Raw genomic sequence first — 26,543 nt, forward strand, 5'->3', positions numbered from 1 at the left:
ACACTATTCACAATGCCACCAACCTTAGCATTATCGTCAGACTTACTAACACATCCTTCCACTTCCTCATCAAACTCATTTATAAAAATCACAAAGAGCAGAGGTCCCAGAACCGATCCCTGCAGACCACCACTGGTCACTGTGCTCCAGGCTGAAAACTTTCTATCTACTACCACCCTCTGTCTTCCACAGGGCAGCCAGTTCTGTATCCAGACAGCCAGATTACCCAGTATCCAATGCCTTACTTTCTGAATGAGCCTACCATGGGGAATCTTATTAAGCATCTTGCTAAAATCCATATACACCACATCCACTGCTCTACCTTCTTCAATGCGTTTTGTCACATTCTCAAAGAATTCAATAACTCTTGAGGCAGGACCTGCCCCTCACAAAGCCATGGTATCTATCTCTAATCAAAGTATGCTTTTCCAAATAATGTAACCAAGTATAGAAAATTAAATGTAGAATTAACTAAAGAACAAATTAGATTAGATTAGATTAGACTTACAGTTTGGAAACAGGCCCTTCGGCCCAACAAGTCCACACCGACCCGCCAAAGTGCAACCCACCCATACATTTACCCCTTACCTAACACTACGGGCAATTTAGCTTGGCCAATTCACCTGACCTACACATCTTTGGACTGTGGGAGGAAACCGGAGCACCCGGAGGAAACCCACGCAGACACGGGGAGAACGTGCAAACTCCACACAGTCAGTCGCCTGAGTCGGGAATTGAACCCGGGTCTACAGGCGCTGTGAGGCAGCAGTGCTAACCACTGTGCCACCGTGCCGCCCACAGAAATAAAATCATGGATTCTTGGAATGTTAAATGAATTCTTGAATGAAATCTCATATCACAAACTACCCAGTACTACACATTCCTCTTACCTGCAAAGCTGTGCAATTAATCAGTCTTTGTAGAAATCCCTTAGAAAATAATGTCTAATGTTACCATGGCAGTGAAAGGAAAACAACAGTGCTAAAAATAGATCTTAAACCTGGAATTATAGGGAAGGTCACAAATGGCAATATGGAAGTAAGTTGGACTCAAACTAAAATGTTCAGTTTAATTCAATAGTGTGTAAACCCCAAATGTTTGTTTTAATTGGAAAAAAAAAGCATAAAAGTCAATCAAGTTCTGAGTAGTTAAGCTGAGCATGCAAAGTATCCCAAAAGCAAATTCCCATCTAGTCTCAATTCCATTTATAAATAATTAAATCAAATTAATGAAAGATTCATTTACAAGCCCAATTTTGCTTCGGAATGTGAAGGCAGTCATATTTTGTGTTATGAATTTTATTTTCCTCATTGTTTTAGCTATAAGGTATAAACAATCTACATATTTGCAACTCCACATCATCTCAGGTCTGAAAGAGAATACTTAAATTGCAATTTTACATAAAACATGACATTTATTTTCAGAACTTTAAAGTCTCTACCAATTACAAATCTGTTGATAAACAAAAGATAATGGTTCCATGTCATAGCTTGCACTTTCAAAGGTGAAACTATAATACTTTTTTTTATTAAAAAAGAAATCCACAACCAACCACAAACTCAAAACAGTGCTCGAGATCACATAAGCTGCCATATAGATTTTGAGGACTGAAAACATTGAAGGTGATGTAGTATGTGTATTTTCAGGTTTGTCTAAAAAATAAGATTTGGTCATAAAAAATACAAAACCAAGCAAAGATAACAATACAGACAAAAAAAACTTATACTAAAGCAATATACACTTTGATCTTGCATTCTCTTATTTCTTTTCAATCATCTTTCATAGGATTCACATTAAATACACTGGCTAATTTTTACTGCAGTTAATCCAAACTTGCAACCTTTGGGCAACTTGAAGAGTGACCCTAGCTAGTGCATTCTGTACGACTTTATTTCACTCAATCTCAAAAATTACCATTTTAAGCATCTCACACTGGAGAGATTATGCAATAACCAATGGGCTGACCCTTAAATTTTTTACGAATCACAAGCACTACATTGAACTGGTGGGAAAAAAAACAGGGAAAACATAATGCATTTCAGATACTGTTGTCTTCCATAAAACAGGCTTATTCCCAATCTTTCAACTTCACTTTTGACTCCAGGCTGTTGAATCTTCATTACATCACTACTCTTGACTTTCATGATCTTGTACTCTGTGGGATTTTGCCCAGAGATTTCAGGTAAAAGATTTGCAGATAGTGCATGTTATCTTCATATATTTGTAGGCTGATTTAGGCAACTGCAGAAAAATCAAGCATAGTAGAAATTGCTAGAGCACTGCACTAAGTCCAGTGAATGTTCTAGAAAACCAACTGGAAGTCAAATAATCCTGAGATGGAGGTGGCAGGCATGAAAGATAATATTAAAATATAACATCAGGACGATTCGGAACACAAATTCATACCTTTACAAATTTATTCATATTTTGGATGAAGGAGCTCTTTAAGTAACTTTGCACTTTATGAAAAATGTGTCTCAAAAATGCATGAGCATAATGTTAACCAAAAAATTTTGGAATTTCAAGTAGAATTGATTGTTCCCATGCCAGTCCCCAAAAATAAACACTGGGCTTGAGGGGGACAACTCATCCTGCACCTCTGACAAATAGCAAGTTTTAATGTCTTTTCTTGACAAATTGCAGCAATCTCGATTTCAAAGCTTCTGCGGTGACAGAGCACATCTCAAAAGTCCATTCTTTACAAAAATAAGATGCAAGCTCTGTGCTGTCTAGTGATAGCAATCTAGCTTAAATCACTGGAACGTATTACCAACTGGAGTGAAGTTGGTTATGGGCTCTATAGAGATGAATTTCAACTAGTTTGAGCAAGACATGATCAATCATATTGGAAAACAGAAGCTTAAAGGGTTGGTAATGTACAGAATCAGCAGCATGTAAGGGGTCCACCAGGAGCATAAACCAGTCTTATCATGAAGTTATGCTGTGATCTGGTTTGTATTTATAGCTTTGAAGTTGTACATTTACAGTTTTATTGCAATTTTCATTTTAACTATAGTTATTACCTTGCAGGTAAGAGGGGGTCAGATTTTGAGGTTAATACCAATCAAAATTATTGACATTATTTTAAAATAAAACAAATATTGGATTCAATAATCCATTGCTTTTCTTGCCCTAAACCAAATCTTTCAGAAAGGCTGACATTATAATGCACAAGTTGACTTTGCATTTTTGTATGAGAACGATCTTAAAAAAAAGCAAAGATTTGCAGAGAACTCATACAGCTTTGCTGATGGTCTTCCAACAGTCCAAGGCATTTACAGGCAATTATACAATTCAGAACTGTTGTGACATAGGAGACAACAATTAATGGAATGCCAGCTCACAAAAAAAAATGAAATAAATGCCCAAATAATGTGTGTCCAGTTAAGTGCTGGCCAGAATACCATTTCCCCTATGCCTTTTGGAATAGTGCAATGAGATTTTTCATATACACCTGGGAGGAAAATCAAGTGCTTGATTTAATATCCCATCAAGAAGATTGTATTTTTAACGATACAGCATTTCTCTCAGAACATCAGGCTAGATAGTGACCTCTAGCTATTATATACTTTAGACCTCTGACCATTTGATCTGCATTTCATACATACTGATTTTAAAATGAAAAAGCTAGCAACATATCCTAGCCCCACACAGAACACCAAAAGATGAACTTTCTCCACAGATTAATTCATCATCGCTCGACACAAAAAGGCACACTTGCGACAGCCAAAATGTATTTAAAAAGCTGAACAGTTTGAATGTAATGTCAAATCTTTTAGCATCCACCAATGCAGGTAACGTCTGCAGAACTTTGTCTTTAAATATTTGAGAGGTTTTAATTTCACAACTGATTTCCATAATAAACGCAAAAATGTCACAATGACTTCATTTCACAACAAGTTAAAAAATAAAGCTTCACAAGAAAATTACTTGACTCAAGAATGGATTTCTCTTCAGAGTAATTTGAAAAACTATGTTCTGAAAATTGGTGGCTACAAAATATTGTAACCAACCAGTTTTATTGCAAGTCATGCAGCGATCAAAATGTACCAAACCATACCTGTGGAAACCAATTAGAGATTATTCACTAACTCACTGAAGTAAATGAAAAAAATGGGGAAGGTAATTTGACTTGCCATAACTTCGTTATACTTAGCACATGTAAGTGTAATATGCTAAGTGCTGAAATTCTGCTTTACAAAGTCCTGGGAGCATGAAAATTACAGTTTCAGAGTGTGTCTAAGCAGTAATAAATGACTTGTTTTAATCATAAGTAGAGAAAGCAGAGCACTGTTTATCTAAAAAGCCCAATATAAAAACGTAGAGCCCCTCATGTATAATTCTACTCACTGAAACAAAGCACATGTGGCAGAAAAATAGTTTGTGATTTTAGTCCAACAACTGGCAATGCTGTTTGTAATTTACACTGAAATACAGGTTAGAGGTAAAAAGCAGTAACAGTAATGTTGAAAGGCTGTGAATCTATTACACAACTGTACAAACATCTGTACAAAGCTCATATAAATTTTAGGCATATTAACAGAATTAAAAGAAAGCCCCTCTCGGTCCTCAAATCCTAGGTGACTTTATTTTTTTGAAAAAAGAACAAAATCATCAAATAAGCAATGATGGAGTAGGTTTCTTGCCAGGCCAGGCCTCCTTAGCATATTTCTTTTTCTTCGGTTCGTTAACAGATTCTGCATTGAACACACCAGTGTTGGGAACAGGGTTTATAGTCACAGCTGCTGGTACAACTGCTGGTGCCAAGTCCACCTCTGGAGCTGGATTTGGAAATGGCATAGGCAGTCCTCCTATCATTGCGGTTCCCATTGTATTACCATGTAGCTGAGAAGAAGAATCACCACTAGTTGGAGGGAGGCCACCATATAAACTAGCGTTGAATGGGAAATTCTGCATACGCCTAGCAACTCCATCTTCCAGACTTAGTGAACTGGGACTCTCTGTCTTCTTTTTCTGTAATTTTTTTCCAAAAAAATAAAAATGATTACATTTTGTCAACAATATTTCTTATGTTCAACACTGACAGCTTTCTCATCCAAAATATAGGAAAGCAAAATAACATGCGTGTCAGTGAAGTGTTTAAAATAGCCAAACACAGGCTGCCAGTTGAAGAACAAACAGTCTTGTACCAGTAACATTTAGCATGTCAAGAAATTAAGTGTTACACAAAAACCATTATCCTAACTATGTGTCTTCTATTCAAAATAATTCAGTTTTACAAATCTAATAAAGGCTGCTACAGAATAAATTTAAAAGACTGAAAATACGTAGAACTAAGATTTATCAAATAAGGGGTCTCATATTCTGCCACAAACACAATGTTAAAATTCTAACATTGTGGTCAATTGTAACATTGTTTGCAAGTGAAGTACCTCAACTGGAGCAAGGATCTTAACTTTGAATAAGGGCAATTCTGAATTAGGCACAAGTTAGCTGAGCTGGACCAGAAAAATATATCAAAATGTATGAACATATACAGTTAATAGACAATATTTTTAAAGGTTGTTAGAGGAATATCAGATTATCCGGCAAGATTGCAATGTCCCGATGCTTGACTAAACTGCTATCTGGCATTCGGTTAACGGAACAAAATGCTCCCCCGCCCATATCCTTTGGATAATCAAGGTTCCACTGTACATTGGACAAGACTAAAACAAAAACCTTAGAGTGGCCAGAAACAGTAATAAATCTAAGGATTGGGAAGTTAAGATACATCTTAAAACAACTTCGTAAATGGATACCACAAAAAATGATCCGAATGAGCATCATCAGTATAGATTTGTGAATGGAAAATAGTGTTCAACAAACTTAAGAGTTTTTTTTTGAGGATGTTACTAACAAAATTATCAAGGGGAGTCAACCAAGGCACTATATTTAAATTTTCAGAAGGCTTTTCAGATAGCGAGGATCAGATGCCTGACAGGAAGGTAAATTTTAAAATATATAAAGATTTACCCCGTGTATAGGCAGAGTGCACACTGAGCAGGAGCAAAAACAGGACTGCTCGGTAAGAGGGAGCATCCCCAAATCGTGGTCCAAATAGGCACCAACAATACACATAGAAAGAGAGATGGGGATTTAAAGCAGAAATCCAGGGAGCTAAGTGAAAGCTGAGAGCTAGAACAAACAATTGTTATCTCTGGTTTGTGGCCCATGCCACGTGTTAGCGAAGTGTGGAATAGGGACACTGAGGAGTTGAACACGTGGTTAAAGGGATGGTACAGGAGGGAGGGTTTTGGATTTCTAGATAACCGAGGCTCTTTCTGGGGTAAATGGGACCTCTACAAACAGGATGGTCTTCATCCTGAACCAGAGGGGTACCGATATCCTGTGCGGGGGAATTTGCTAATGTCTTTGGGTGGGTTTAAACTAATTTAGCAGTGGGATGGGAACCAAAATTGTAGTTTGTGTATACGGGAGGATGAGAGTAGTGAAGTCAGAACTAAGATTTCAAGATTGCAAGGAGGCACTGGTAGGCAAGAAGTGGGTTTGATATGTGTCTACTTCAACGCCAGGAGCAACCAGAATAAGATGCAGCACGGGTTGGAACCTGGGATTTCGATGCTGTGGCCATTTCAGAGACTTGGGTAGAGCAGGGACAGGAATGGTTATTGCAGGTTCCGGGATTTAGATATTTCACTAAGAACAGAGAAAATGGTAAAAGGAGGGATGGTGTGGCACTGTTAGTCAAGGACAGTATTACAGTGGCAGAAAGGATGTTTTAAGACTCCTCTACTGAGGTAATATAGGCTGAGATTAGAAACAGGATAGGAGAGGTTACCTTGTTGGGAGTTTTCCATAGGTATCCAAATGGTTCCAGAGATATAGAAGATAGCCTAGCAAAGATGATCCTCAATAGGACAGAGTGCCAGGGTAGTTGTTATGGGGGACTTTAACTTTCGAAATATTGACTGGGAATACGCTTGATCAAGTACTTTAGATGGGTCAGTTTTTGTCCGATGTATGTAGGAGGATTTCCTGACACAGCACGTAGGCAGGCCAACATGGGCCACATTAGATTTGGTACTGGGGAATGAACCTGGCCAGGTGATAGATTTGGATGTAGGTGAGCACCTTGGTTATAGTGAACACAACTCAGTTATGTTTACTTTAGTGATGGAAAGGGATAGGTCGCAGGGCAAGAGTTATAGCTGGGGGAAAGGCAATTATGATGCACTTAGGCAAGATTTAGGATGCATAGGATGGGGAAGGAATCTGCAGGGAATGGGCACAATTGAAATGTGGAGCTTATTCAAGGACTAGCTACTGCATGTACCGGTCAAGCAGGGAAGAAGTTTACTAAGAAAGTTGAATCTCTTGTCAAGAGAAAGGAGGCTGCTTATGTTAGGATGAGATGTGATGGCTCAGTTAGGGTGCTTAATAGTTACAGGTTAGCCAGGAAAGACCTAAACAGAGAGCTATGAAGAGCCAGAAGGGGACATGAGAAGTCACTGGCGATAGAGTCATAGGGTCAGAGAGATTATAAAGCACTGAAACAGACCCTTCGGTCCAACTTGTCCATGCCGACCAGATATCCCAACTCAATCTAGTCCCACCTGCCAGCACCCAGCCCATATCCCTCCAAATCCTTCCTATTCATATACCCATCTTAAATGTTGCAATTATACTAGCCTCCACCACTTCCACTGGCAGCTCATTTCATACACATACCACCCTCTGCGTGAAAAGGTCGCCCCTTAGGTCTCTTTTATATCTTTCCCCTCTCACCCGAAACCTATGCCCTCTGGTTCTGGACTCCCCAACCCCAGGGAAAATACTTTGTTTATTTACCCTCATGATTTTATAAACCTCTATAAGGTCACCTCTCAGCCTCCGCGCTCCAGGAAAAACAGCGCCAACCTGTTCAACCTCTCCCTCCAGCTCAAAGGCGCCAATCCAGGCAACATCCTTCTAATTCTTTTCTGAACTCTTTCAAGTTTCACAATATCATTCCGATAGGAAGGAGACCAGAATTGCACGCAATATTCCAACAGTGGCCTTACCAATGTCCTGTATAGCCGCAACATGACCTCCCAACTCCAATCTCAATGCTCTGACCAATAAAGGAAAGCATACCGAATGCCTTTTTCACTATCCTATCTACCTGCGACTCTATTTTCAAGGAGCTATGAACCTGCACTTTGTTCAGCAAGATTCTCTTGGACCTTACCATTAAGCGTATAAGTCCTGCTAAGATTTGCTTTCCCAAATTCAGCATCTCACATTTATCTAAATTAAACTCTATCTGCCACTTCTCAGCCCATTGGCCCATCTGATCAAGATCCTGTTGTAATTTGAGGTAACCTTCTTCACTGTCCACTACACCTCCAAATTTTGGTGTCATCTGCAAACTTACTAACTATACCTCTTATGCTCACATCTAAATCATTTATATAAATGACAAAAAGAAGTGGACACAGCACTGATCCTCGTGGCACTGCACTGGTCACAGGTTTCCTGTCTGAAAAACAACCCTCCACCACCACCCTCTGATTGGATGAAGGAAAACCCTAAGGCTTTCATTAGGCATATCAGAAATAAAAGAATGACGAGAGAAGATTAAGGCCAATCAAGCATAGTAGTGGCAAGTTGTGTGTGGAGTCAGAGGAAATAGGGGAAGTGCTAAATGAACACTTTTTGTCAGTATTCACACTAGAAAAAAAACCACGTGGTCGAGGAGAATAATGAGATACAGGCTACTAGACTAGATGGGATTGAGGTGAATAAGGAAGAGGTGCTAGCAATTCTGGAATGTGTAAAAATAGCCAAGTCCCCTGAACCGGATGTGATTTATCCCAGGATCCTCTGGGAAGCCACGGAGGAGATTGCCAAGCCTGACCTTTATGTCATCATTGTCTACAGAAATAGTGCCAGAAGACTGGAGGATAGCAAATGTTGTACCTCTGCTCAAGAATGGGAGTAAAGACAACCCTGGAAATTATAGGCCTGTGATCCTTACTTCAGTTCTGGGTAAAGTGTAGGCAAGGGTTATCAGAGATAGGATTCATCTCTAGATGATTATAAATAAGGTGACTTGGGATAGTCAACAGTTTTGTAAAGGGTCGGTCATGCCTCACAAACCTTATTGAGTTCTTTGAGAAAACGACCAAACAGTTGGATTAAAGTAAAGCGGTTAATGTGGTGTACATGGATTTCAGTAAGGCGTTTGATAAGGTTCCCTACGGTAGGCTACTGTATAAAATAGAGAGGCTTGGCCAGCTGAAAGAATACAGAGAGTGGTGATTAATAGGAAATATTGATCCTGGAGTTCTTTTACTAGTGGGGTACCGCAAGAATCTGTTTGGAGTCCACTGTTGTTTGTCATTTATATAAATGACCTGGATGAGGGCATAGAAGGATGGGTTAGTAAATTTGCGGATGACACTAGGATCGGTAGTGTTGTGGATAGTGACGAAGGATGTTGTAGGTTACAGAGAGACATAGATATAAGCTGCAGAGCTGGGCTGAGAGGTGGCAAATGGAGTTTAATGCGTAAAAGTGTAAGGTGATTCACTTTGGAAGGAGTAACAAGAACGCAGAGTACTGGGCTAATGGTATGATTCTTGGTAGTGTAGATGAGCAGAGAGATCTCAGTGTCCAGGGTACTTAGATCCATGAAAGTTGCCACCCAAGTTGATAGGGTTATTAAGGCGGCATACGGTCTGTTTGCTTTTATTGGTGGAGGGATAGAGTTTCGGAACCATGAGATCATGCTGCTGTTGTACAAAACTCTGGTGTGGCCACATTTGGAGTATTGCATATAGTTCTGGTCACTGCATTATAGGAAGGATGTGGAAACTTTCGAAAGGGTTCAGAGGAGATTTACTAGGATGTTACCTGTACGGAGGTAAGGTCTTACGAGGAAAGGCTGGGGGACTTGAGGCTGTTTTCGTTAGGAAGAAGGTTGACAGGCGACTTAATTGAGACATGACAGATGATCAGAGAGTTAGATAGGTTGGTCAGTAAGAGCCTTTTTCCTTGGATGGCGATGGCTAGCACAAGGGGACATAGCTTTAAATTGAGGGATGATAGATGTAGGACAGATGTCAGAGGTAATTTCTTTACTGAGTAAATAATAGGGGTGTGGAACACACTGCCTGCAACAGTAGTAGACTCGCCAACTTTAAGGGCATTTAAATGATCATTGGATAGGCATATGGATGAGAATGGAATAGTGCAGATTAGATGGATTTCAGATTGGTTCCACAGGTCAGCGTAACATTGAGGGCTGAAGGGCCTGCACTGTGCTGTAATGTTCTACGTTTTGAGAAGGTTCCCCCATGTGACGCTGGCTCCCAAAGTTAAAGCACAAGTTATAGGAGATTATGTATTATCATGGGTTAAGGATTTGCCAGCAGTCAGAAAACAGAATAGGAATAAATGGCTAATTCTCACACTGACAGACTGCAACTCACATTACAAGGATCAAGACTTGGGACCCCAGCTGTTCACAATATGTATCAAAGATCTGTGTGTGGAGACCAAATGTAATTTTTCCAAATATGCAGATAATACAAAGCTAATCAGGAATATGCATTGTGAAGATGTAATATGTTTTCAGGAGGATTTGAGCAAGGTTAGTAATGGATAAGAACTTGGCAGATGGAATATGATGTGGAAAAATGTAAGATCATCTACTTTGATAGGAAAGACAGATGGCAGAGTATATCCTAAACAATGAGAGGATGGCAAGCGTAGGTGTGCAAAGATACTTTTGGATACCCTTGGCAATTACTCATGAAGGCCAACATACAGTTTCAGCAAGCTATTAGGACGGCTAATGGAATTTCAGCATTTATTGCAAGAGGATTTGAGGACAGGAGTACTGATGTCTTGCTTCAATTGTATAAGAGCTTGATTAGACTGCACCTGAAATACTGTGCGCAGTTTTGATCACCTTATCTGAGGAAAGACAGGACTGCCTTAGAAAGAGTGCAACAAAGGTCCACCAGTTTCTGGGATGATGGGGCTAACCTATAAAGTGGGATTATAAACTCAGGCTGCAATGTTTAAAATCTCAAAGAGTAAAAGGGGATCTCATTGAAATCTACAAAATATTTAAACAGACATACAGTGTCGATGCAGGCAAGACGTTTGCCCGACGGGGGTGGGGATCGAGAACCAGAAATAAGGGAGACGCCATTTAGGACAAGAGATGAAGAAAATACATTTTTTTTTTACAGAGGGAGGTAAATCTTTGGAATGTTCTATCCTAAGAGGGTCTTGGAAGCTCAATCTTGGAATATATTTAAAGTAGAGGTTGATAAATCTTTGATAAATGGTGTAAATAGAATTTAAAAATGTTCAGTCAAAATCATATTAAATGGTGGAGCAGTCTTGATTGGTTGAATGGCCTACACCTGTATCTATGTTCCTTAGCAGTATATGCCAACTTGCTTAGACTGCGATCTCAAACAACAAGCTAATTTAAACTTAAAATATATGACTGCCTATAATACACAATAAAAACTGATGGCTTTGCTTACCTTGAGTGGCACCACTGCTGTTTGAACCATATTTCTGAAGCGACCCACTGAAGGATCAACATCCTCTGAAAAGGGAAGAAGCAAATTGAAGATTACAACAATTAAATAAATTCTTTTTATGGAGTATATTTCAGAATACAGGCAATCCAAAATGATGCTCCATAGACAACTCATTATTTTCCAAGTGTATGAAGTACATTTTATTTTGAGGGAAAACATGGTTGCCAATTTGTCTTGCAAATCCACAATGAGGATGACTGGTAAATGTAGTTTGTGGCAGTGTTTTCTACAGGACAAATGTTGATCAAGGTGGAAGAACACTGATCATCTTTATATATCATCATGGAGTTTAAAATATTGCACCAAAAAGGAAACAGGAATTTCCAGCAATGTGGAAATTCCTTGGGACTGTACAGAGATGCTACACTAAAGAAGATGCACAAGGTCACTGGAACTGGGCTTAAACTCAATTTTCTGAGTCAAAGGCAGAAGTATCATAATTAATCCAAATTATGATTCTTATTTCGACATGATTGCTTAGCAATGCTGAGTTCTCTGCATGTATCCCCACATGTGAAGGTAATGAAGGTAGATTATGGTTTCCATGACTTTGAGGTGCTGGTGTTGGACTGGAGTGGACCAAGTTAAAAATCACAACACCAGGTTATAGTCCAACAGGTTTATTTGGAAACACTAGCTTTTGAAGTTCAGCTACTTCATTAGGTGGTTGTGGAGGTTAAGATCATACTCTCAGAATTTATGGCCAAAGGAGTCCAGTGTCATGGAGGTGTGATACAGTAAAGAATCTGAGATTAAAACTTTCATCCTTTATAATGGGATATGCTGGTTTCTGTTCTTTGATATACAAGACCCAGAACTTCTTTTAAATTACATTTTCAACATAGCTCAGCTTTTCCTTCAGTTCCTCACTCTCACTTTGCCTATGTTCCCCAACATTTTTGGTTGTGATATCTGTATCCCTCGCTAAGGGGACAGAATCTCAGTATTAATTTAATTCATTTGCCATCCTTTTGTTGCCCATTATAATTCCCTTTGTTTCTTACAGTTTCTGACTGTAGGGACCTACATTTGTCTTCATTTTTTAATGTTTAGAAACTTCAACAATCAATTTGTACATCCTGGAAAGCTTACTTTCATTTTCTAATTTAAAAATCACACAACACCAGGTTATAGTCCAACAGGTTTATTTGGAAGCACGAGATTTCGGAACGCTGTTCCTTCATCAGTTAAGTGAAGCAGGATCATAAGACACAGAATTCTGTGTGTTATGATCGTACTCCATAGCTACCTGATGAAGAAGCAGTGCTCCAAAAGTTAGCGCTTCCAAATAAACCTGATGGACCATAACCTGGTGTTGCGTGATTTTTATCTTTGTCCACCCTGGTCCAATAGTGGTATCTCCACATCAGGGTTTAATATTCATTTCTCCTTCTAATAATCAACCACTTTGTTCTCTTCTGCAAAAATCTAACCTGATCTAATTATCAGGTCTGCTTTTTTTTTAAAAAAAAGAGCCAATTATAGATTTAAAGTTATCCTTAATTTCCCTGGTTAACTGAGGTCAGGCCACCTTTCCCATTTTATTTTAATGGCAGACAGGAATGAACAATTGTTGTAGTTTCACCATTCCATGACATTAAAAAAAGTTAAAATTACATATTGATGTAATTGGAACATTAATCTTAGTATGAAAAACTGAGAGGTGGTATTTTCATAGGAAGAACAGGAGGCTACATAATCCATGGAACATAAAAGCCTAAATGGAATTGAGAAACAAGTGTAGCTCAGGGAACGGGCACACAATTTACTCAAAGCATTAACACAGATTAATGAAAACACTGGGGATTATTTTGAGGGAAAAATTTTAAATGCAGAGAAGTTCTTAAACTTGTTTAAAACCTTGGTTCGAGCACAGAGTATTGTGCACAAGTCTGGACTCCATACTATACAGAGATAGCAAGCTACTGACTGGATAAGTTGCAAAAAGATTGCACAATATTGATCAAAACTAAATGGTGCCACCTATCTAAAACCATTGACCAAGTTGGACTTTTAGATTAGATTCCCTACAGTATGGAAACAGGCCTTTCAGCCCAACAAGTCCACACCAACCCTCTGAAGAGTAACCCACCCACCCATTCCCCTACCACATATTTACTAGGAGAAAGTGATGACGGCAGATGCTGGAGATCAGAGTTGAGTGTGTTGCTGGGAAAGCATAGCTCAGGTAGTGTCTGAGGAGCAGCTTGTGCCCAAAACATTGATTCACCTGCTCCTGGGATGCTGCCTACCCTATATTTATCCCTAATGCACCTAATGCTATGGGCAATTTAGCAAGGCCAATTCACCTGAACTGCATATCCTTGGATTGGATTGTGGGAGCACCCAGAGGAAACCCACGCAGTCACTAGCAGCCCAAGGTGGGAATTGAACCCAGGTCCCTGGTGCTGTGGGGCTGCAGTGCTAACCACTGAACCGTTCCTATAGAACTTTCTCCTATAAAGAGATGTGTGACCTGACAGCATCCTATTTGTCTCCACTTGTGGGAGATCCTAAAACCAGTGGCCATAAATATGACCACAAATAAATCTAGCCTGGGCTCTCTGATACATACATAAGGGAGCACATATTGGAGTGGATCTCTGCTGCACCTCACTCAAGATATTCACTATGTTCAACTTTGCAGGAAATTAAAATCACAGTCAAACTTGCAAATTAAAATTCGTTATTTCAAGTGAGAACTGCATAAAGTTTACAGACAGCATACCCGGATTTATTATTTCTTCATCATCACTGAATGATACACGGTAGCTCTTTCTTTTACGTTTTGGCCTCTGTATTTCCAGATTTCCTTCTTCAATTGTCAGTGTAGATATTCTTTTGTTATGAGCTGTGTTGAATTCTGTCAAATTCTAAGAGGCAAGCAAAGGTAGGGTATTTTCAATATGTCCTTTGATTTTAACTTGAAAAGGCATTTCACATTAAAGTAATGGACCAATAAACTAAACTGAAGAAATACTCTGCCTTCTAAAATAGACAACCAAACACGTTCTGTTCCTGTTCCCATGAATCACAAGGCTATATTGGAAACCTCCCCGTTCTCTTTGGTGGCACCATAAATGCAAAGGATAAAACAACGATTCAACTGGTCAGGATGCACAGACAGAATTGTTTATTTAGAGTGACAATTAAATGACATAGTACCATTGGGTATGAAATAGAAGCTCGAAGAATTAAAGGACTTCATTAAAGCTGCTAAAATTCAGCATATATTAACAAGCCAACATCACCAAAGGAAATATTTATACAATTCATCTATTTCCACAAAAATCTTTGCCACCATACAGCTACTACCTTAAATAATGTTCCAAGAATGTTTGATGTACCCCTTTAAACCAGACTATCCTGAAGTGCAGAAATTGACTTAGACGAGGACTTACATCTAGTTCTGTCTCTTCTTCAGGTAAACCCAGCAGTCCCTTCAGTTCATCATCTTCCACTGCAATTTCATCACCCTTGATTGTGGATGGCATTGTCTGTGGTTTTTCGCGTAGTGTATACGCTCGTGTTGAGGCTCCAAATGACAACGTGGAGTCTATGGGAACCTGCTGTGGTTTGTGGGGCTCCAAACGAAGACGCCCTAGATACGTACCATGAGCTACAAAAGCAATTACTTAGCTGTAAGTTAATTAAGTACTTGATGAATTAAATGATTAGTAAACTAGTAAAACTCAACTAATTTACAGTCTGACAGTCTGCAGCTTAGGTATCTATCACTTTTGCTTTAGAGGAAGGAAGAAAGAGGGAACACAAATTTCTCCATCCTAGTAGTGTTATCAAGGAAAAGACAACTTATAATTCCCTTCTACAGATCAATTAAAAGAATTATTTTGGTGTTCCATTTAAGCACATGCAGGTCTCCATTATATCATAGTAAATATTACCAGGTCAACACAACTGTGAAAGAAAGATAAAAAAACCATGTCAAATAATACTAAATGAGAAAAGGAGCTGGATTAATGCAGGAACCAACAAACTTCTGAATGCAGGGCAGGAGGGACCAAAATTGAGAAACAAGGAATTGGATTTTTTGAACCATTGTCGACAATTTGCTCAGGTCGATCTTCAGATACTAGGAACAGCAAAAAGTGATGTAGGTAAAGGAAAAGTTATTGCATATTTGCATAATTTTCTTACCGCAATTTAACACAAAATAACAGTTAAGATATCGCTATAAAGGTCAATGCTCAAAATCACTGTGAGAAAATGGCCTGGGTGGCTGAGGAAAACCAAGGGTATACTTTCAGAATTTGCATCACAAAAGAAAGTCACCAGATGTTTTTGAAGGTTTTTGATATGTACATACGCAAAGTTGTAAAAAAGTTGAAAAGGTAGTAAATGGCCAAGTTAGAGGGTTGCAGAAAAGGAAGTAGGATGCAGGATAGAGAACACAAATGGGCAGAAATGTGAAGAGAACAACATATTGGAGCATTGAAATCTTTAGTCATAGAAGTTTAAGGGCGGCACGGTGGCACAGTGGTTAGCACTGCTGCCTCACAGCGCCTGTAGACCCGGGTTCAATTCCCGACTCAGGCGACTGACTGTGTGGAGTTTGCACGTTCTCCCCGTGTCTGCGTGGGTTTCCTCCGGGTGCTCCGGTTTCCTCCCACAGTCCAAAGATGTGCGGGTCAGGTGAATTGGCTAAGCTAAATTGCCCGTAGTGTTAGGTAAGGGGTAAACGTAGGGGTATGGGTGGGTTGCGCTTCGGCGGGTCGGTGTGGACTTGTTGGGCCGAAGGGCCTGTTTCCACACTAAATCTAATCTAATCTAATCTAAAGTGTACAACACAGAAACAGACCTTTTGGTCCAACTCATCCATGCCAATCAGACATCCTAACTTAATATAGCCCCATTTGCCAGCAATTGGCCCATATCCCTCTAAACCTTTCCTATTCATATACCCATCCAGATGCCTTTTAAATGATGTTATTGTACCAGCCTCTACCACTTCCTCTGGCAGATCATTACATACACGCACCATCCTGAGTGAAAAGGTTGCCCCTTTTATGTCTTTCCCCTCTCACCCTGAACCTATGCCCTCTAATTCTGCACTCCCTACCCCAAGGAAAAGACTCCGACTACTATACTACGCATACATCTCATGATTTTATAAACCTCTATAAGGTCACTCCTCAGCCTCCAACACTCTAGGGAAAACAGCTCCAGCCTATTCAACCTCTCCCTATAGCTCAAATCCTCCAACCTTGGCAATATCCTTGTAAATTTTCTCTGAACCCTTTCAAGTTTTGCAACATCCTTCTGATAGGAAGGAGACCAGAATTGTACACGATGTTCCAAAAATGACCGAACCAATGTCCTGTACCGCCGCAACAAACTCCTATACTCGATGCTCTGACCAATAAAGGATAGCATACCAAAGCTATTCTGCCACTCCTCAGCCCATTGGCCCATCTGATCAAGATCCCATTGTACTGAGGTAACATTCTTCGCTGGCCACTACACCTCCAATTTTGGTGTCATCTACAAACTTACTAACTATATCTCCTATATTCACATCTAAATCGTTTATATAAATTACGAAAAATAGTGTACCCAGCACCGACCCTTGTGGCACTCCACTGGTCACAGGACTCCAGTCTGAAAAACAACTCTCCACCACCACCCTCTGTCTTCTACTTTTAGCCAGTTCTGTATCCAAATGGCGAGTTCTCCTGTATTCCATGAGATCTAACCTTGCTAACCAGCTTCGTTGGGGAATCTTGTCAAACACCCTACTAAAGTCCAGATAGATCACATCTACTGCTCTGCCCTCATCAATCCTCTTTGTTACTTCTTCAAAAAACACAATCAAATTCCTCAGACATGATTTACCATGCACAAAGCCATCCAGCATCTCTTCCTCTGTAATATGGATGTTTTTCAAAAAGTCACCATCTATTTCCCTACATTCTATATTTTCCATGTTCTTCTCCACAGGAAATACCAATGCAAAATACTCGTTTAGTATCTCCCCCATCTCCTGCAGCTTCACACGTCGGTGACCTTGCTGATCTTGGAGGGCCGCAATTCTCTCCCTAGTTAACCTTTTGACCTTAATGTATTTATAAAAACCCTTTGCATTCTCCTTAACCCTATTTGCCAAAGCTATCTCATGCCCCCTTTCTGCCCTCCTAAGTATATTCCTACTGCTTTTGTACTCTAAGGATTCTCTCAATCTCTCCTGTCTATACCTGGCATATACCTCCTTCCTTCCTTTTCTTAACCAAAACCTCAATTTTTCTAGTCATCCAGTATTCCCTATATCCACCAGCCTTTCTTTTCAACATAACAGGGGAATATACTGTCTCTGGACTCTCATTATTACATTTCTCTCATTGAAGCCTACACCTTAATCCTGTCATTTAGCACAGCCCCTCAAGTGCTTTGAAGCCCTGCGGCTCCTCAAACTTGACTATTGCAAACATTTTAAAAATACTTATAACATACAATGTAATAGCACTTACTGCTGTTCAAATCGATGATGAAAACTCTTTTCAAATGTTTGTGATAGACCAAAGCAGCGTGGACTCTTGAACATGATTGATGGTCAATGGTAAAATCACAAATGTCAGGGTTTCTTCCAAAGAGGTAGTATTTTTTCTCATCAATGATGAGTTTCTGGTGAAAAAAATACCAAAACATAACAACATATTATTTAACTGTTTTGCATTACTTACTGATGCAGCTTGCAACAAGTCAGAAAAATAATATGGTATCAAATGGCAAAATATTAAAACCATTTGTTCAAGGACAAATGGGAGTGATTGGAAGAAGAGTTATAAAAGCTGTTAACCTTTGCATTCTTCAAATAGGATATATTTTAAGTTGATGTCCAATGCAAACTTACTGACTTTTTGACAATTTAGTGTCATAAACGCCCATTTTTTAGGAAAATAACAGTATTCAACAGTGAAGAAGAAGAGGTGCGTTATCGAGTTGTGAGCACTACAAACTCATGGTTTGCATGTTGTTCTGTCCATTAGCCTCACAACCATAGAACTGTCACATCAACCAACCTATGATTTGATTATAATAGAATTTTAAATACAAAATGAAACTAAACTCACAGAAAGTTAAGGCTATTATTTGTCAACTTGTGGGCTGCTTATGACATAATTCATATTCCTACAATGCAAATCAACTTTGGGGCTCCACAAATCAAACGTGACAGCTAAAACTTTGGAGTTGCTCTGCAGGAGAATAAAATTGTTGAGGGATTATTTTTAAATATCTTCATTCTCTTACCTTTGCTGTTTTTTTTCCCTTTAGACTCATCTTATTTCCCTCCCTTTATCTTTTTCTCTATTAAACTGGACTTTTAATTTACACAGGTTGTGTGCTGTTACTTGCTGTTTCTTTCTTTACTGTAAGCTTCACAAGGAGATAAGAGTATTATTCCAGACAATCAAGGTTTGAAAAGATGCACTGACCACTACCAATTTACACTTTGATAAGGAGGCTCAAAAAATTGAGATGAATGATGTAAAAACTACAACACAGGCCATGTCATGAAATATTTAATTTCAGCAAATTATGAGCTATTAATCCTGATAACAAACTAGAGGCTTCTAACAATGGAGGAGTGCTGTACCTCTGAGTTATAACTCAGTGTTTCTCTACACACTAAGCTAATATGCTCAAGGTTTTTTTAAAATTTTGATTTAGCACCACTTGGACCCAACAATCATAGATTGTCTCAGTTCTATGTTAAAACTGCGACGACAGCCAGGCTAGTATCTGGTGCATGCCTCCTATATTACCCAGGATACAAAATGGAATGGATGAACAAAGCAAAACAAAATGTTATGACGTCTGTAAGGTGAAACTGAGCAAACATTTTTATAATATTTTGCATGTATATTGCTTTTTTTTGTACAGAGAAATATTCCACACTGCTCCACTGAAGTGCATTAAACCTAAAAGTGATACCAAAACAAATATTAGCAAGGTTGGTCAAAACCTTAGCCAAACGAGTAAATTTTAAAGGACCAGTGAAATGGAGAAAAGCTGAAGCAAAGGAAATTTAGTGCACAGTATTTAGACCACTGAAGATGCGCACAGTAAGGGTAAAGCAAACGGAGAAGGGGGAAAACGACACGGTAATGAAAAGCAAGAGAACCGGGGAGATTTAAACACGAGAAAAAGGACTTCCAATGCATTACCTAGACTGATTTATAATGAAAGTAGCTCTTCAGATATTCAAACACCTAGTTTAGCCATGTGCTCTGGGGATGTTCTAGAGTTAAACCTTCACAATCTGTATATGAAACTTGGACAATGCTTTGACTGGTTGACCTTAATTTATGAATGCATTTGACTTGTATTCAAGTTTAATTATTTGCTTGGTTAAGTGACAGTCAGGCATTCCTATCAGATCCAGTGACCAATACAGTTGTATTTCACTTCCAGTGAAGGAATTTTTAAAAAATGAAACACCAAGATCGCTTTGCCCAAAAGGAAATATAACACAAGTGTTCACCTCTACTAGTTTGTCTCCTTTCACAACATCCAAATGAAGTCCTGGTGGTGGTTTCCCTGCCCTGAAATTAGAAGAAGTTTTTAGTGTAAAACCATATATCACAGTCTGTCAAACACTGGGGGTGTCTCTACCTCCGAACCAGAATGTCTGCCTTCAAGCCCCCGAGTTGAGACATTAAAAAGTCCCAGCAGCTTTATTAAACAACAGTAATTGTATAACAGAGAAAAGTGATTTCAGTGCATATTGCCCCAAATCTTGCATATTTGAAGTCTTCAAACAAAATTAAATTCTCACAAGTGCAATCAAATCTTTTTTAACTCAGAGCAACAAAATGACGAGTCAACAAATCTTCATTAAAGAACATAAAGCAATCAATGACTAAAGCAAACTGAATAAACAAACAAAACGTGTATTACACATACAAATAATCAACATTACAGCCTAAAGAGAGTAGTCTTCACTCTTGAAGCTTCTGTTTTGTATTTCAGATTGACCCATTAGTCCCATCTTTTCAACTCGGACTGTGGAATCTTCTGATACCAGTTCTCAAATTCCATTGCCACCATCTCTTACCAGACCAAAGTCGAAGAGCTGACCAGATTTGCTGGTTCTCCAATAATTTCTGTTTTTAGTTCAGACCTCCACCATTATTTTACTCATAAAAGTAAAGGTGTAATAGAATTGAGAAAAGGCACCATTACACAAATAAGATATTGAACATTTATACAATGAAAGTCAGCCAATGCTTTATAAAACTCAAACCACATATACACGAGAAGTTAATGAACTTAACCTGAAAGCATGTGAACTCAAGGACTTTAATTCTAAAGCACAGGGTGCAAAAGATCTTAATGTTTATTCTACAGTTTAAAATTATATTTTGCGATGGATTATACGTTTTTGCATGCTGTAATGTTCATAATTGTGCAAACTTTTATTTCATACATTGTTACTTTAATGATTATTCATATTATAGACACAGACAATTGTTCTATTTACCCATTACAATACAGCACCAGCTGCCACAATTTTTCAAAAGATCAGTTATCCAATTGTTTACCTTTCCACTTGCTATTATTGAAGTCATTTCACTCCTACATTAGCCAGATTTCAATTTTTTGCAAACAGAAACAGCTGCTGCTGGAGAAACCCAGCAGTCTGGTAACACGTGTGGAGATAATAATCAGATTTTGGTTCAGGTTTACATGTTGGCCAGGACACCAAGTAAACTGGATTAGAGTGAGTATTCCTGATGAAGGGCTTTTGCCCGAATCGTCGATTTTCCTGCTCCTCGGATGCTGCCTGACCTGCTGTGCTTTTCCAGCACCACTCTAATCTGGAGTCTGATCTCCAGCATCTGTAGTCCTCACTTTCATCCACCAGGTAAACTGCTCTACTTTCTTTAAAGAGTGTTGTAGGATTTTTTGCATTCACCTGAGACCAAACAGCTCAGAACGTACTGCACATTCTAGGTACAGACTCTGAAAACTATCAGCCTTTTGAAATATGGTTATGATTTAGATTGCTTGCAGTAATAGGAAATTTTTAGTTCAAGTACCTAGTCTGGGATCAAATGGATCTATCACAGCAGTTGTGTCATACTGCAGACATCAACTATGCTCAATTCCATCCTATCACTATTTTAAACATTTCTGACAGATGCAATATGCAATTAACGTTACATCACAAAATTATATTAAAAAATTTTACATTGCATCAAGTACCTTGTGAACAGACAGACTCAAACAATCCCCAGGCCAGACATCCATCACTGTTACCCCCATATATGTAATGTAATGGGGGTGTCAGTCCCAAAGAAATCTCATGATAAACTTGTCAATTTTTGTTGAAAGGGGCCTTGCATCCATTTAAACTGACAATTAAATAATGGATGGTATCACTGCATCACTGAAATGCATCACTGTGATTAACCACAAGATGACAGTCTTGCAATAAAATATGAAATGCATAGCCAACTTTCACCATAGATGTGAATGACTCAGGGATGACATCTTTCCATATCAACAAGATTGGATCAGTTACTAGAATTTCTACACAACAGTAGGGTGTGCATGAGAAAACACTCAAAATGCAGATACAGAGAACGATGAACGATTCAGTCTTTGATAACCTAGCTGTTACAGGAAAAGGCACTTTGAGTCTAACGCTGGGATGAAGTGCTGGTGGCATGACAGGTGACTGAGGAGGTGATCACTGATGACATACACAGGAACCATATAAAATCATTCTGAATTTTCGTTATCGCTCTCAGGACCAACCCACTCACATAAGTCTGACTACAGGGTTGTATACGGGCATTGTTTTGTTGATGTGAATAATCATGTTAACAATTGTTTTCTGTTTTGTAAAGAACTACACCCCAGCGATTGCTATTGCTTAGACTGTACATCCACCCCAACAATGGGACATGGGATGATGGAGCAATGGGAGCTGGGTTTGTACGAGCTTAGGATTCTGTGGGACACAGATGACTCCATCCAATAGAGCACTGGAATTGTTAATAAGGACTCAGCAGGACAGGCTTATACAGAAGAGGAGACAGATGATACAAAAGAACTGGAAGCCAGGAGCCTTTGAGACAGACAGGAAAAGGAATTGAGAGCTTAGCCCAGGGTGAAATATTTAGAGTAGGGCTGAATGTAAATACTGGTGTGGGGAGTATGAGGGAGGCACAAATAGAGTCATACAGATGTACAGCATGGAAACAGACCCTTCGGTCCAACCCGTCCATGCCAACCAGATATCCCAACGCAATCTAGTCCCACCTGCCAGCACACAGCCCATATCCCTCCAAACCCTTCCTATTCATATACTCATCCAAATGCCTCTTAAATGTTACAATTGTACCAGCCTCCATCACATCCTCTGGCAGCTCATTCCAAACATGTACCACCCTCTGTGTGAAAAAGTTACCCCTTAGGTCTCTTTTATATCTTTCCCCTCTCACCCTAAACCTATGCCCTCGAGTTCTGGACTCCCCAACCCCAGGAAAAAGACTTTGCCTATTTATCCTAACCATACCCCTTATAATTTTGTAAACCTCTAAGGTCACCCCTCAGCCTCCGACGCTCCAGGGAAAACAGCCCCAGCCTGTTTAGCCTCTCACTATAGCTCAAATCCTCCAACCCTGGCAACATCCTTGTAAATTTTTTCTGAACCCTTTCAAGTTTCACAACATCTTTCCAATAGGAAGGAGACCAGAATTGCACGCAATATTCCAACAGTGGCCTAACCAATGTCCTGTACTCAATCCTGACCAATAAAGGAAAGCATACCAAATGCCTTCTTCACTTTCCTATCTACCTGCAACTCCATTTTCAAGGAGCTATGAGCCTGCACGCCAAGGTGTCTTTGTTCAGCAACACTCCCTAGGACCTTATCATTAAGTGGATAAGTCCTGCTAAGATTTGCTTTCCCAAAATGCAGCACCTCGCATTTCTCTGAATTAAACGCCATCTGCCACTTCTCAGCCCATTGGCCCATCTGGTCAAGATCCTGTTGTAATCTGAGGTAACCTTCTTCGCTTTCCACCACACCTCCAATTTTGGTGTCATTTGCAAACTTACTAACTGTACCTGTTATGCTCACATCCAAACCATTTCTGTAAATGACAAAAAGTAGAGGGCCCAGCACCGATTTTTGTGGCATTCTACTGGTCACAGGCCTCCATTCTGAAAAACAACCCTCCACCACCACCCTCTGTCTTCTACCTTTGAGCCAGTTCTGTATCCAAATGGCTAGTTCTCCCTGTATTCCATGAGATCTAACTTTACTAATCAGTCTCCCATGGGGAACCTTATCGAACGTCTTACTGAAGTCGAAAAATAATCACAACTACTGCTCTGCCCTCAATCTTCTTTGTTATTTCTTCAAAAATTCAAACAAGCTTGTAAGACATGATTTCCCACACACAAAGCCATGTTGACTATCCTGAATCAGTCCTTGCCTTTCCAAATACATGTACATCCTGTCCCTCAGGATTCCTTCCAACAACTTGCCCACCACGGAGGTCAGACTCACCGGTCTATAGTTCTCTGGCTTGTCTTTACCGCCCTTCTTAAACAGTGGCACCATGTTTGCCAACCTCCAGTCTTCCGGCACCTCAACTGTGACTATCCATGATACAAACATCTCAGCAAGAGGCCCAGCAATCACTTCTCTAGCTTCCCAGTTCCCAGTTCTTGGGTACACCTGATCAGGTCCTGGGGATTTATCCTGCCCGTGACTTGAGTGTAACCAAACAAGGGCAACCAATCAATCAAATTTTAAACAAGGGCTAGCAGACAAACTCAGCTGACAATAAAAAAAACTGCGGGAGAAATATGGCATGGTTGCATATGTGAACATTTTCAAAAAAGCTAAAACATAGAAAACACATTACATCTGAGGATATTGTTTCTCATTGATTGAGGCATTTAATTAGATAAGGCAATTACATGCAGAAAAATAAATATTCAGAAAAAATATGTAATGAGAATTACATAAATGTTAAAATATAATTCAGCTACCATTTATGACATTCATCAGCAGAGGGGTGACCTTATAGAGAGTTATAAAACCATGAGGGGCATGGACAAGGTGAATAGCAAATATCTTTTGCCTCAAGATGGGGGAGGGGGGGGGGGGGGGCTGGAGTTCAAAACTATATGGCATATTTTTAAGATAAGAGGAAAAAGATTTAAAAGGGACCTAAGGGAGAACATTTTTCAGACAGAAGGAACAAACTTCATATGTTCCATATGTGGGACAAACTGCCAGACGAAATGATAGATACAGCTAAAGTTAGAAGACATTTGGATATATATGCAAATAGGAAGAGTGGGCCAAATGCAGGAAAGTGGGTCTAGTTTAGAACGGAAAACTCGGTCAGCATGGACTAGTTGGACTGAAGGGTCTGTTTCCAAACTGTATGACTATACGCGTGGAAAGTGATTTGGAAAAGCGAGTGGGAGCAGAAAATGGAGAGAGAAGTTGGGACAGGGCAACGAGTGGGGAAGAGGGAACGGTGGTGGGGGGAGCAGGAGAGACAGTGGAGAAAGGGGAGAGGAGGGCAATGGGAGGGGAGGGAGGGAGAAAGTATGGGGGTGGGAGTAAGTATAGAGGGGGAGGGAGGGTTGGAGGTGTTAGGAGGTTGGACAGGGCAAGTGAGTTGGGGGAAAGAGGGCTTAGAGAGGGAGGGGAAAGATGGTTTGGAAGGGGAGGGGGGAGCGGAGGAGGGAAGAGGAGAAGGGAAGACGGTTTGGAGGGTGAGGGTTTGGAAGAGGAGGAGAAAGAGGGGCTTGGAAGGGTGAGGGGGGGCTTGGAAGGGTGAGGGGAGTGTTTGGAGGGTGAGGGTAGGAGGGGGGTTGGGAGGGTGAGGGTAGGAGGGGGGCTTGGAGGGTGAGGGTAGGAGGGGGGTTTGGAGGGTGAGGGTAGGAGGGGGGCTTGGAGGGTGAGGGGAGGAAGGGGCTTGGAGGGTGAGGGGAGGAAGGGGCTTGGAGGGTGAGGGGAGGAAGGGGCTTGGAGGGTGAGGGGAGGAGGGGGGCTTGGAAGGGTGAGGGTAGGAGGGGGGCTTGGAAGGGTGAGGGTAGGAAGGGGTTTGGAGGGGAGGGGAGGGGAGTGTTTGGAGGGTGAGGGGAGGAGGGGGTTTGGAGGGTGAGGGGAGGAGGGGGTTTGGAGGGTGAGGGGAGGAGGGGGTTTGGAGGGGGAGGGGAGGAGGGGGTTTGGAGGGGAGGGGAGTGTTTGGAGGGTGAGGGTATGAGGGGGTTTGGAGGGTGAGGGTATGGGGGGTTTGGAGGGGAGGGGGAGGGGAGTGTTTGGAGGGTGAGGGTATGAGGGGGTTTGGAGGGGAGGGGGAGGGGAGTGTTTGGAGGGTGAGGGTATGGGGGGTTTGGAGGGGAGGGGGAGGGGAGTGTTTGGAGGGTGAGGGTATGAGGGGGTTTGGAGGGTGAGGGGAGGAGGGGGTTTGGAGGGTGAGGGGAGGAGGGGGTTTGGAGGGTGAGGGTATGAGGGGGTTTGGAGGGTGAGGGGAGGAGGGGGTTTGGAGGGGGAGGGGAGGAGGGGGGTTTGGAGGGGAGGGGGAGGGGAGTGTTTGGAGAGTGAGGGTATGAGGGGGTTTGGAGGGGAGGGGGAGGGGAGTGTTTGGAGGGTGAGGGTATGAGGGGGTTTGGAGGGGAGGGGGAGGGGAGTGTTTGGAGGGGGAGGAGAGTTGGAGGAGGGAGTGGGGCGGTCCCGCCGCCGCAGCGCAGCCACACTGCGGCCTAGTAGGTCAGACTGCAGCCTCTGACACAAAGCACAGTCCAGAGGGAGGCTATTGCTTGCAATCGAAAGGCTGCGAAAGGCTCTTCCTCATCACGGCGGAGCGTTGCTGTACCAACTCACCATGACGGACAATCAAAGACGGGTTTGAGCTGGATCGCCTGCATTTGAATCACATCGATACGAGGCCGCACCGGATTCTGGGTAACCGAGTGGGC

The 26,543-nt window shown here is 40.7% G+C and overlaps 1 protein-coding gene and 1 non-coding gene across 2 annotated transcripts; both read right to left on the reverse strand.

Moving 5' to 3' along the window:
• Positions 1-1,394: 1,394 nt before the first annotated feature.
• On the reverse strand, positions 1,395-26,543 carry ppp1r8a (protein phosphatase 1, regulatory subunit 8a). Its single transcript, XM_060847244.1, has 7 exons — positions 26,449-26,543; positions 20,068-20,128; positions 18,053-18,206; positions 14,969-15,186; positions 14,296-14,440; positions 11,508-11,572; positions 1,395-4,974 (listed from the first exon to the last, which is right to left on the reverse strand). Exons 1-7 carry the CDS (start codon positions 26,490-26,492, stop codon positions 4,615-4,617), a joined length of 1,047 nt encoding a protein of 348 aa, XP_060703227.1. The 5' UTR covers positions 26,493-26,543; the 3' UTR covers positions 1,395-4,614.
• On the reverse strand, positions 19,172-19,334 carry LOC132830189 (small Cajal body-specific RNA 1). Its single transcript, XR_009646351.1, has one exon. It is a non-coding gene; the product is annotated as a small Cajal body-specific RNA 1 (non-coding RNA).

The sequence above is a fragment of the Hemiscyllium ocellatum genome, chromosome 30 (assembly GCF_020745735.1).
Source record: "Hemiscyllium ocellatum isolate sHemOce1 chromosome 30, sHemOce1.pat.X.cur, whole genome shotgun sequence".
In the NCBI taxonomy this organism is placed as follows: Eukaryota; Metazoa; Chordata; class Chondrichthyes; order Orectolobiformes; family Hemiscylliidae; genus Hemiscyllium; species Hemiscyllium ocellatum.